General features: G+C 42.6%; 1 protein-coding gene across 3 annotated transcripts; it reads left to right on the top strand.

The window, feature by feature from the left end:
* The first annotated feature begins 927 nt into the window (after positions 1-927).
* On the top strand, positions 928-6,343 carry LOC133483491 (protein unc-119 homolog B-like). Of its 3 annotated transcripts, XR_009790131.1 has the most exons (6): positions 928-1,272; positions 2,810-2,923; positions 3,032-3,188; positions 3,290-3,456; positions 3,532-3,706; positions 6,029-6,162. XR_009790131.1 is itself a non-coding variant. In XM_061784816.1 (5 exons), the coding sequence occupies exons 1-5, from the start codon at positions 1,050-1,052 to the stop codon at positions 6,229-6,231; spliced, it is 864 nt and encodes a 287-aa protein (XP_061640800.1). In that variant the 5' UTR covers positions 928-1,049; the 3' UTR covers positions 6,232-6,343. The 3 variants fall into 3 exon arrangements, 2 of the variants coding, with proteins under 2 accessions (XP_061640800.1, XP_061640801.1); XM_061784816.1 differs by lacking the exon at positions 3,532-3,706 and having other exon boundaries at positions 6,029-6,343; XM_061784817.1 differs by having other exon boundaries at positions 3,532-6,163.
* The last annotated feature ends 5,702 nt before the right edge of the window (positions 6,344-12,045 follow it).

Raw genomic sequence — 12,045 nt, 5'->3', positions numbered from 1 at the left:
AAATTAAAGTTCTGAAGAATTTGACCCAAGGGTAGCATGTACAGGCTGAACAGGAGGGGTCCAAGAACTGACCCTTGAGGGACCTCATAGGTCATTGTCATTAGATGAGATTGAACACTTCCAAGGGTTACAAAATAACTCATTTTCTCCAGGTAGGACCTGAACCATTTAAGGACTGTTCCGTTTCGTCTTATCCACGTTTCCAACCTGTTCAGCAGTATATTATGATCTACCTTGTCAAAAGACGCACTGAGATCCAACAAGACCAGAATTGACAGCTTTCCCTAATCAGTATTCAATCTTATATCATTTAGCACTTTGATAAGAGCAGATTCTGTACTGTGATGAGTTCGGAAACCTGATTAAAAACAACTTTCTCAACAATGTTGGCTATGAAAGGGAGATTTGAGATGGGTCTATAGCTTGGTAACATGGAAGCGTCCACTGTTCTATTTTTTTTAGAAGAGGCTTAAGGGCAGCTACTTTAAGAGCTTTAGGAAACTCGCCTGACCAAAGTGATAAATTGATTATTTGCTGCAAATCAGCTAGCACAGACTTTGCTTAAAGATTGCTTAAATTGTTGAAGTTCAGAAAAGTGTTGCTGTCTAGCCCTGACTAACTCTTGGTTAAAATTACAAAGACTTTGTCTGTAGAGGTCATAGTCAACTTGGAGTTTAGTAAAGATAAAAAATAGGTATGAATCACCATTCTGAAAATAGTGTTGAATGAATGATTTAAATAATGAAACGAAAATAATGCCATTTCTTGACATTCACCGATACTCGGGCTATTAATAGTAATAAAAACATCTACTGCTAGAGCACTGTACTTCTGGTAATAAAGCTATGTTAGACTGTGGACATTTCAAGAACCTCCTCACCCGCTCCACTCTTTGGAGTTGTCATAGCAACGATACAGCATGCGCGGACAAAAACAAGAGCTTGCTCGTCCCTTCCACATTCACAAACTACGGCGCCATCTTCGTGTAGAATTCACTGAGGTGGATATGCACTCGCGCATCAAACAAGGCTCTACAAGGGGAGTCAGAGATGAACAGAGCCAAGGCCGGCAGCGACGCGCCTTTTGCTGATAATTACGTCTCTGGCGGCGGTCACGGTTCCGCGGGCCCTCCGTCGGGCGGAGGGGTTCTGAAAAGGCTCAAGTCGTGGAGGAATCAGGTGGACTGCAGGCCCGTCACTGAGGAGGACCTGCGGGCGCAGAATGGAAACGTCACACCGGAGGATGTCCTCGGACTGCGGGTGGCTACACAAGGTTTGACTCCCCGCAAAGCCTCTTGGAATTGGCCTTTTTGTAGCCTTTATACTGACAATGCTTGGGGACATAAATAACCTAGACAGCCCAAGACTGCCTGCAGTATTCATGGCGTGAAGAATTAAAGTCCAATAAAAGTTAGAGGATGGCATTTGTCATTAAAAAACAAGTATACATTTAAGCAGGTGCCAATAGAAAGTCGTTGCAAACCCTTGAAGTCAAGCTCAAGGTCCATGTACAGTATATATTGTATGCTCTTTGTCCTCACTCGTAAAAACTCTAGTAGTTGCTTAAGTAGTACTTTAGACCAGTGGTTCTTAAATCTTTTACGCCAAGTACCACCGAAAAAATACTTAATAATCACCAACATTAAAATAGAATAGTGTGATAAGTTCAAGTGTTCATCAAAAACAAAGTAAAAGATATGTTTAATATTACCACTGATGGTACCTGCACTACACATTGAGAAACCATTGTTTTGTACTACAGTCATTAGTAGAAAACTCACAGAAGCGTGGGAGAACAAATAGAAGGCCAGAGTTGTATCATATCTAAAATTATGTGTCAATCCAAACTGTGTGAGCATTATTATCTTCGTAAAGGCAGACACCGCACAGTAAGATAAAAAAAAACAACAACAAAAAAACACATACTGAGTTGTGTATAAGTGATGAATTGTATGGGAAGCGATTTGAGCATTTATTTGATATTCTGATATCCATGCAGCGTAATGTGCTGGTACACTCTTTGTCCTCACTAGTAAAACAATTCAGCGCACTAATAGGGTGCACTCATAGAACAACTGTGTCTTACTACTACCTAATATTTTTTCCACTACTGTCTTTGACTACTGTATGACAGTTTGACACACTAGTAGGACAACTTTGGCATACTAGTCGGAGAACTACAGTGAGGCAGAACTGTAGATTGGTTGACAATGTGCGCTACTATTATTACTACTGGCATTATAAATTTGTACTAGTTAACATCTAGCGTGTCACAAGTAGTACTAGTAGCGTGCAGCTGTCAACGAGTGCAGGGTTTGTCTCACTATAGTAACATGTAGTTACTAGGCCTACTAGTGTGCAGATATGTCATACAGTTGTAGAAGGCAGTAGTGAAAAAACGTTTTTCCACACTAGTGCACTCAAAACATGTTTCTTAGATTAATTAAAGACTGTAAATGTAAGTGTGAATGCTTGTTTGTCTATATGTACCCTGCAATAAACTAGCGACCAGTCCAGGGTGTATGAACTCCTCTCACCCAAAAGTCAGCTGGGACAGGCTCCAGCTCACCACTAATGAGGTCAAGCATTATAGAAAGTGGATGGACGGCTGGATTACTGTGACATTTCTCTATCAGGAGGTGATAAAATGATCTGTGATTACATAAATCTGTGACAGTTATAATGTGCTTTTGTATGTTTTTGTATGATATGCCAGGTTTTTACGCATTTGAAGATAACGTACTGTGATGTGCAAATCTTTTCTGTACAAAACTTTTCTCACCACCGTCATCCATCTGTTATCATTGCAGGCTACCTTTGTAAACCCAAGGAAAATATTTATAATATCGACTTTGTACGCTTCAATATCAGAGACCTGGAAACCGGCACCGTTCTGTTTGAGATAGCCAAACCACCGCACTCAGGTACCCGTTGCTTGCACACTCTGTGTCTCATCGCTTCGCTTTGACTTCATCTTCAGTAAGGGATGATTACAAAGCAACATACAATCACCAAACTGAAACTCGCCTCAGGATTATGTAGGTCGATGGAATTGGAAGTTGATGTCTTCCTGTGCTATGCCTTGGAGAGGAGGATGAGGAAAATCGAGCGAGCGATGCAAGCACAGGCCGGTTTGTACACTACCAGTTCATCCGCGGCCTTTCTACGCCTGATGACCGTGGAAGCCACGTGAGTGACTGAATTATCAACAGGAAAAACCTAAAGACTACATCATTCACTGTCCTACAAAAACCCATGACCTCGGTCTGTGATCTTCTCCGTCTTACCAGAGTGGAATTCACAGTGGGGAACCGAGCTCTCAACAACTTCCGAATGATCGAGTGGCACTATTTCCGTGATTGCCTACTGAAAAGCGTCAACTTCGGCTTCTGCATCCCTAACAGTCAGAATACTTGCGAGCACATCTACGAGTTCCCTCAACTGTCTGAGAGCTTGGGTAAGTGCACTCCTGCAATGGACCATTGGTATTGTTGTGGTACACATAGAGTGTCTTTCCCACACACCTCACCAGGGAGGCGTCCAGGAGGCAACCTAATCAGATGCCCGAGCCACCTCATCTGGCTCCTTTCAATGGGGAGGAGCAGCAGCTCTATTCTGCTGCCCGGATGACCCAGCTTCTCACCCTATCTCTAAGGGAGAGCCCAAACACGCTGCAGAAGAAACTCACCTCGTGACAATAGCTGAGGGTAGGAATGTAGATCGACCGGTAAATTGAGAACTTTCGGCTTTGCTCCTTCTTCACCACGATGGACCGATACAAAGTCTGAATCACTGCAGATGCTGTACTGCGCCGCCTTTTGATCTCCCATTCCATTCTTCCCTCACTCGTGAATAAGACCGCAAGATACCTGAACTCCTCCACTTGGGGCAGGATCTCATCCCCGACCAGGAGAGGGCACTCCACTGTTTTCTGACTGAGGACCATGGTCTCAGATTTGGAGGTGCTGATTTTCATCCCAACCACTTCACACTCGACTGTGAACCGCTCCAGTGAGAGTTGGAGATCATGGCTTGATGAAGCCAACAGCACCACATCATCTGCAAAAAGCAGAGATGCAATACTGAGGCCACCAAACCAGACCCCCGTACACCTCGGCTGCACCTAAAATTCTGTCCATAAAAGTTATGAACAGAATCGGTGACAAAGGGCAGCCTTGGCGGAAACGGATCCGACTTACTGCCAGCAATGCGGGCCAAACTCTGATACCGGTCATACGGGGACCGAACAACCCATATCAGGGGGTTTGGTACCCCATACTTCCGAAGCTCACCCCACAGGACTTCCCGAGGGACACAGTTGAATGCCTTCTCCAAGTCCACAAAACACATGTAGACTGGTTGGGCGAACTCCCATGCACCCTTGAGGACCCTGCCGAGGGCGTAGAGCTGGTCCACTGTTCTACGGCCAGGAAAAAAACCACGCTGCTCCTCCTGAATCTGAGATTTGACTTCCCGATGGACCCTCCTCTCCAACATCCCTGAATAGACCTTTCCAGGGAGGCTGAGGAGTGTGATCCCCCTATAGTTGGAACACACCCTCCGGTCCTCTTTCGTAAAAAGGGGTCCCACCACCCAAATCTGCCAATCCAGAGGCACTGTCCCCGATGCCCATGCAATTTTGCAGAGGTGTGTCAACCAGGACAGCCCCACAACAAAACGTATTCCAATATTTATATACATCATAGGGGTAATTTCCCTCACAGTGGTTGGGAATCACAGACAGAGGACATTTGTTCAGATGGCATGAGATAATTCCCACTCAAAAAGACCATTCCCAATCCCCCTGGGATTGACTGGCAACTCGTCCAGGGTATAGTCTTTCTTTCACCTTAGGAACGTTAAACCCTGATCTGAGTTGGGTTTCCAATGTGGAGTGTGTAGTTGGGATGAGGATGAGTGTGTCAGCTAGAAAAATAGCGTGACATCATCGGAATATGACAGTGTTGGTGTAACCCACAAATGAAGTCAACAAAAGAGGCAGATTATGACAATGCAAACAAAGGGTCACAATGCAGGACATCCAGCATTTTGTTTTCTTTTTTTCTTGACGTGGTTTGTTTGAGGATCCCTTTGTCTTCTTACTATTCCATTACTGTTGCTGCACCGAAGTGACAATTCTCCAAAACAAATGACTCACTGTATGCCAGTGGAGGATGATACAGGACAGATCAGTTATTTTAGCTTAGTTTCCACCTCATTGTATTGTTCGCTTCAGTTTTCATTTTCAGTACCCTTTGTTGTACCCGGCTTGTGATGGGGGGAGCTGGACAGAGAAATGACTGCCTTATGTATGACAATAAAATGTTAATTGTTTGTTTGGTTAATTGGCAATTCACCAAGTCACGCTGGTCTGATTTGAATTTACACTATTTTTGTTGCAGACGCAGCCATCCCACCTACAACCTCCAGTTTGATCTGGATTTATTGATATGAAACGTAACGTAGCCAAATGAACTGAACCATCCATTTGCCTGAAAAATCCAGCCTTACTACATGGGTGTCAGTGTCAAAAGGTGCCCAGGGACATATTTGTAGCTTATCGGCTCATGAAATAGTACAGTTACTTTGGAGTTCAATGATGAAACTATGGAGTACATTAGTGTAAATTGTACACTGAGGGGTAGAAGTGGACACTATTTCTTGATTTGAACATAAAATTAAAAAAAAATTAAAAAATAACATTCTCCAGTGTAATTTACACTGATTTTGTCGAGAGGAGGGAAGATCAGAGCGATCAATCACCTTTCCAATGCGTCATGCACATTTGAGCATTGTATCAACACCCGCTGGGTATTTCAAGTCTCATTTTATTCGTTCATATGCAGGTACGCCTGCTTCTCCTTTTGTTTTGTTTTTTTCACATAGACATAGCCTTAGGAATTAGAAAGGACCTCATTGTCATATGTTAGCACGTGTTTCTAATGTACCGCTGATAATCAGAACCTAGTACTACCCACAACGTGACTTAGAGGTTGCTAACATGCTTCTGTTGTCCGCTGTTTCTTCAGTTCGTCTGATGGTGGACTGTCCCTACGAGACCCGCTCCGACAGTTTTTATTTTGTGGAAAACAGACTGGTCATGCACAACAAGGCAGACTATACCTATAATGGAGGACGCTGCATGGAACATGTCCTAACAAACACATTACACTCATATTTATGCGTAGATCCAAGCACAAATGTATGCATACAACTGAATATACTGGTTTAGCTCAATAAATTGGAATATTGTGGCAAACTCAATTTATTAGAGTGACATATTTAATTTTTCATAATTTGGATCATTATGGCTTACAGTTAACGAAAACTCAAAATTCACCCGCACAAGAAATTAGAATATTACATAAGAGACAATAGAAATGAGGTATTTTACCATGTGTTTCATGAAGCTACAGCCATCCAGCCATCCATTTTCCAAACCGCTTATCCTCATTGGGGTCACGGACGTGCTGGCGCCTATCTCAGCTGATTTCGGGCGAGAGGCGGGTACACCCTGAACTGGTCGCCAGCAAATCGCAGGGCAATGAAGCTACAGTATATAATCAATGAGTTTCACTTTTTGAATTGAACTACTGAAATAAATGAACTTTTCTACGATATTCTAGTTTACTAAGATACCCTTGTATTTAGGCAAGCAAACAAACAAACACAATATTGTGTATGAATTGCAATCTTACTTCACTCTGTGACTGATGGGTTATCAATCCAAGACACAACCCCTCTCACCCTAAATCAGATGGAATGGCCTCCAACTTCTCCAGTGACCCTGCACAGGATAAGTAGTAGAGCTAATGGATGAATGGACATTACTATTTTAAGTTATTGCATTTGATACCGCAGAATATTAACTTCAGTGACTGTGGTGGTCTCAAATATGGTAAGTCTCATCTTAATTAATTTTAAAAGATGTCTTTTCAATCATACATGCACATACATCCACATAAACACACACATACACACACAAATGTATTCAACCCCCAAGTGTCACACAGTGTGTTCTCAGTGTTAGTCAGAAGCAGCTGCTCTTCTGAGCTGCCGCCCCCACAATCTACTCCAGACAATACCAAGGGAAAAAAGAGACTGTCCACAAAAACACTCCTGTCAAACACACATGGTCAGTCTTGCGACCCCCTGCCCACAACCTATTGTGCTTTAACACACCCACACAAAAAACACATACAGTACACACAGAGAGACAATCATGCTGTAAGAGTTCGATCAAAGGGTTCCGTGTTTTTCTACCTGTGTATTGTTTACTCACTGTGGAAGACTTAAATAGACCAATAAATAGTATACTAGTCCCTAAATAAAAAAAGATCTCACAATAGGAAAGTACAAATATATAATACTTTACGCTCTCAGAAATTATATGATCAGAATTACAGAATTGTACCTCACCTATCACCCAAAGTCACTCATCAGACTCTAGTTTGGATCAATTCCTAGTGCTGATAGAGGGTCCAATGCCTGTGTTGGCCGCCAGGAGGAGTTATGTTTCAAGTGTTACTATGCGGGCTACTGGTTTCTGTTTTGTTTCTTGGTGGCTCTCAAAACAGTAGCAGTTTCTCGAACGACAACCAGCATGCTGACCTTGACCCCTTTGTGTGCATACAGTTTGCATGATTAGAGTACAAAGGAAGGGGGAATTGAGTCAATGACATCTTGTCACATAATTTAAAAATGACTTTTTTCATGGAATTGAAATTTAATTCTTTCTCATGATGCTGTTTCCTCTCATCTGTGTGTTCATCTGTCCCAGGCACTCTATTTCCATGCATCTTTCCAATGCTCATGGTCAAAATCCCATGGTCCCTCTCTCTTCTCATCCTACACCTGTGCGACTCTCCAGTTCTGTTTTCCCCTTTTCTGTCGGCCTCTCTTACCTGGTAACTAGACCTCTGGAGAGCGGGGTTGAGTTTCCACTTTCCCACAGATGAGGACAATCTGAGCCACACAAAGATCCACAATGGACCCCCTCTGCTACACACCTACACACATTGAAATACATTTCACACAGTTTGACAAAGCTCCCTTTCCTATCCACTCCCCCATTCAATTTATTCTTTCATGTTTCATCTTTTTCACTTTCTTTTTCATCTTTTCTCAAATCTTTTCATTTGACCTGACATGGGAGTTAGCCATCCACATACATTTTTACCTTTTTGTAATAATCTTTAAAACCACGAGACTCACGATAGGACCAAGGCCCTTCTGTAATCACTCATGAGGAATAAAAACAGAAAGTGAGGAGTGCCTAAAGGACACGCTAATGATTGTCCTGACTGAGTTGATTGTAGCATGTACAGTATATTGCTTGTAGCATATCACATTTGGCTCTGTTATGTTCTGCATAGACCCCAGAGGCTGCTTGGCTGAACATGCTAACATTGCTGATCAAGCCAATTGCTCCTGGCCAGGTAGTGGATGGAGAACAGTAGAATGAAAGACTATTTAACTGCCTGAAAAAGCTAAGGAGGACTGCAAGTGGAAGCCATTCGTCCTTGGGGAACCCTTCCATAGATTTCTTCTTGGTGTCATAATTCAGCATGAGACCCTTCACATAAAGCATGAATAAGTAGGATGTGACTGCCCAACGTGTCAGTTGCCAATTAGCCCATAAAGCAGGGCACCATTATAGTTTGATCTCATAAATCAATAACCACAGCTTTTCATCAGGCTAGCTGGAGGCCTGCACAAAGTGCAGCACGCAAGTAAAACAGCTGCGCTCGACTGGACCACGTGTTGTGTTTGATATCAATCTCAGAAAAACATCATGTCTATGGGTATAAAATTAGCATACAAAAACAAGTGCTGAAGTAAATACACACTTTTCAACTTCACAGGGATGATTTACGTGTTCCCATGCCTTCATGGAATAGCAGTCAGTGGCGGGTCAGCACGCATTCACCGGAAACAAATGGACAAGTGGGATAAATCAGTCACACTCCCACTCTTCCCACAACACACACACCTTCTCATGTATGCTGCTCAGTGATTCACACACTATAGTGATTAGGAGTGAGAAGCTCTGGTCTATCGAAGCTTCCTTGAAACACAAGACAGATTTGCACTCAAGCAGGGGGACATAAGGAGAGGGAGGGGGCAGTGGTTTCCTATAAATAGCAGCTCGGAATGGCGTTGAGAGGTCCGGTGAAAAGAAAAATAGAGGGGGGAGTGGAAAAAGGATTAAAAGAGATGCAGGGACACACTACACTTTCACTTGCATGTGTTTGTAAGGTTCTTTGCAGAGAGTTGCATATCGTGCCACCAATGAACCTCTCTCCGTCTGAGCCGCCTCCTTGCCCTGATAGAAATCGTTATCCATCTTACATACACACACACTTCCTCTTCCTCTCATCATTCTCCTTTTTGCGAGGTGCTGGTGTGACAGCCACTCTGTGTTAACACAACATTACCCACATCTTCCGATAAAGAGATAATGAATTGCTGCAGGCTGGTAGCACAATGCTCTTCAATATTGTGACTCCATCTGTATGTGTCATGATGTCATTTCCAGCAACTGCTTGAGTGACATCACCCCCCTCCACCCCAAATAAAAAAGGGTGAGGGCAGCAGCAAACACAAAGGGGGTTTTCAAGTGTAAATAAACACCATTGAAGATCAAGAAGCTTCTGCATTGCTCATTATGTTACTGTAAGTACCCACCTTTAGGTCTAGTTGCATTTTATATGACACAAATTGTGGGACATCATCCACACTTTCTTTACTGCCTTTCCTATTCAGGGTCAGGGGTGGGCTCGAGCCGATTTCAATTCACTTGAGGTGAAAGGTAGGCTACATCCTCGATTGGAGGCCAGTAAGCCAACACAGCCCCAACAATAACAATCATATCACGGTGATGCTTTAATGCGATAATCAATATCCAGCCACCATTTTCCATAGCGCTCATTAGGGTCGCGGGTGAGGTGGGGTTTACCTCGGACTGGTTGCTAGCCAATGGCAAGGGACAAACAAGTATTCACACTCCCAAATACAGACAATTTAGTCTTCACTGTAGTACGTGGATAACACACTAACCCCATACAGGAAGAAAGGAGCAGAGATTCCAACATTAGGCCACTCCGCTGCCGATGGGGAGCTGGAGCACAATCGCAGCAGATTTTGGACGAAAGGTAGATTAGATACAATATAAGGTAAAGTCAAATTTAGCTGACCTGCATGGATCTATCACATTTTGTTCAGCACAATTTGACCTCTACTGTCAACGATCAGTGTAAGACACTATGCTCAATGTCCAACGATGTCAACATTTAAGAAAGTAAGGATGATCCGCTTGTCACCTCGTGACTCCTCATAGTTCTCGCTCTTTGTCAATACTAACTGAAAAGAGTAGCAAGTAGCAGAGAAATAAAATTGAAACAAAAATATGTAATAAAACTTGGTTTTATTTGGCATTTGGATGCATTGTCCTGACATTACTGTGGACCCCTGCATATTTGCGGTTCAGCGTTCGTGAATTTTTTGGGGGGGAACCTATCCACCGTTATGTGCAAAACCCCCCGCTGATTCACTTTTTTTTTTTTTTGCAGGCCCGAATTTTATTTTTTCCATGGCAAAATACTGACTACGTTATGTTTGTAAGCATTTGAAATGACATGAGCCTCTTTCCAAGTGTTGTGGGATCATAGTTTTTGGTGTGGTTATTAAACCCCAATTCCAATGAAGTTGGGACGTTGTGTTAAACATAAATAAGAACAGAATACAATGATTCGCAAATCATGTTCAACCTATATTTAATTGAATACACTACAAAGACAAGATATTTAATGTTCAAACAGATAAACTTGATTGTTTTTAGCAAATAATCATTAACTTAGAATTTTATGGTTGCAACACGTTCCAGAAAAGCTGGGACAGGGTCATGTTACCACTGTGTTACATCACCTTTTCATTCAATAAATGTTTGGGAACTGAGGACACTAATTGTTGAAGCTTTGTAGGTGGAATTCTTTGCCATTCTTGCTCGATGTACAGCTTCAGCTGTTCAACAGTCCGGGGTGTCCGTTGTCGTATTTTACGCTTCATAATGCGCCAAACATTTTCAATGGGAGACAGGTCTAGACTGCAGGCAGGCCAGTCTAGTACCCGCACTCTTTTACTACGAAGCCATGCTGTTGTAACACGTGCAGAATGTGGTTTGGCAGGGGCGTCCATGAAAAAGTCCCCTAAGATGGCAGCATATGTTTCTCCAAAACCTGTATGTACCTTTCAGCATGAATGATGCCTTCACAGATGTGTAAGTTACCTATGCCATTGGCACTAAAACAGCCCCATACCATCACAGATGCTGGCTTTTGAACTTTGCGTCCATAACAGTCCAGATGGTTCTTTTCCTCTTTGGCCTGGAGGACACGACGTCCACAATTTCCCCAAAAAATTTTGAAATGTGGACTCGTCGGACCACAGAACACTTTTCCACTTTGCATCAGTCCATCTTAGATGAGCTCAGTCCCAGAGAAGCCGGCGGCGTTTCTGGGTGTTGTTGATAAATGGCTTTTGCTTTGCAAAGTAGAGTTTCACGTTGCACTTACGGATGAACTGGGGTTGTAGTTTAAACTATTAATACAGACAACTTTATTCACTTCTCGGGTGACCTCTGTTATTTGCGGATTTTCACTATTTGGCTCAGCCCCTACACAGAAATTTACGTGTACAATTTATCCTGTCTAAGTATGTACCTGTTTATGCAGTGCTTAACAGCTATATGAGACCATTGAGACTTGGTTTCAATCACCATCCAGCATTATGAAGTGGTTTTATGCAAACTCCTACATTTTCAGTGAGTTTTTGACGTTTTATTGTTTTCAACAGGAAAGAGGAATTTCCAATAATTCATAATTTTATACCTAAATAATCTGATGTATCATATCGTTGATATTTTACCCCCTGCGACAAATCAGGAGAACTACAGCATCTTACTTACTGTCCGATACACTCTTTTGAAATCCTAATTTTCTTCCAACCGTAATAAAATAACTAAATCACACAAACAACACAATTCAAT

This window comes from Phyllopteryx taeniolatus, chromosome 9, assembly GCF_024500385.1.
Source record: "Phyllopteryx taeniolatus isolate TA_2022b chromosome 9, UOR_Ptae_1.2, whole genome shotgun sequence".
Taxonomy (NCBI): Eukaryota; Metazoa; Chordata; class Actinopteri; order Syngnathiformes; family Syngnathidae; genus Phyllopteryx; species Phyllopteryx taeniolatus.
Note: the sequence above shows the minus strand (reverse complement) of the source record. Positions and strands in the feature narration are given on the sequence as shown.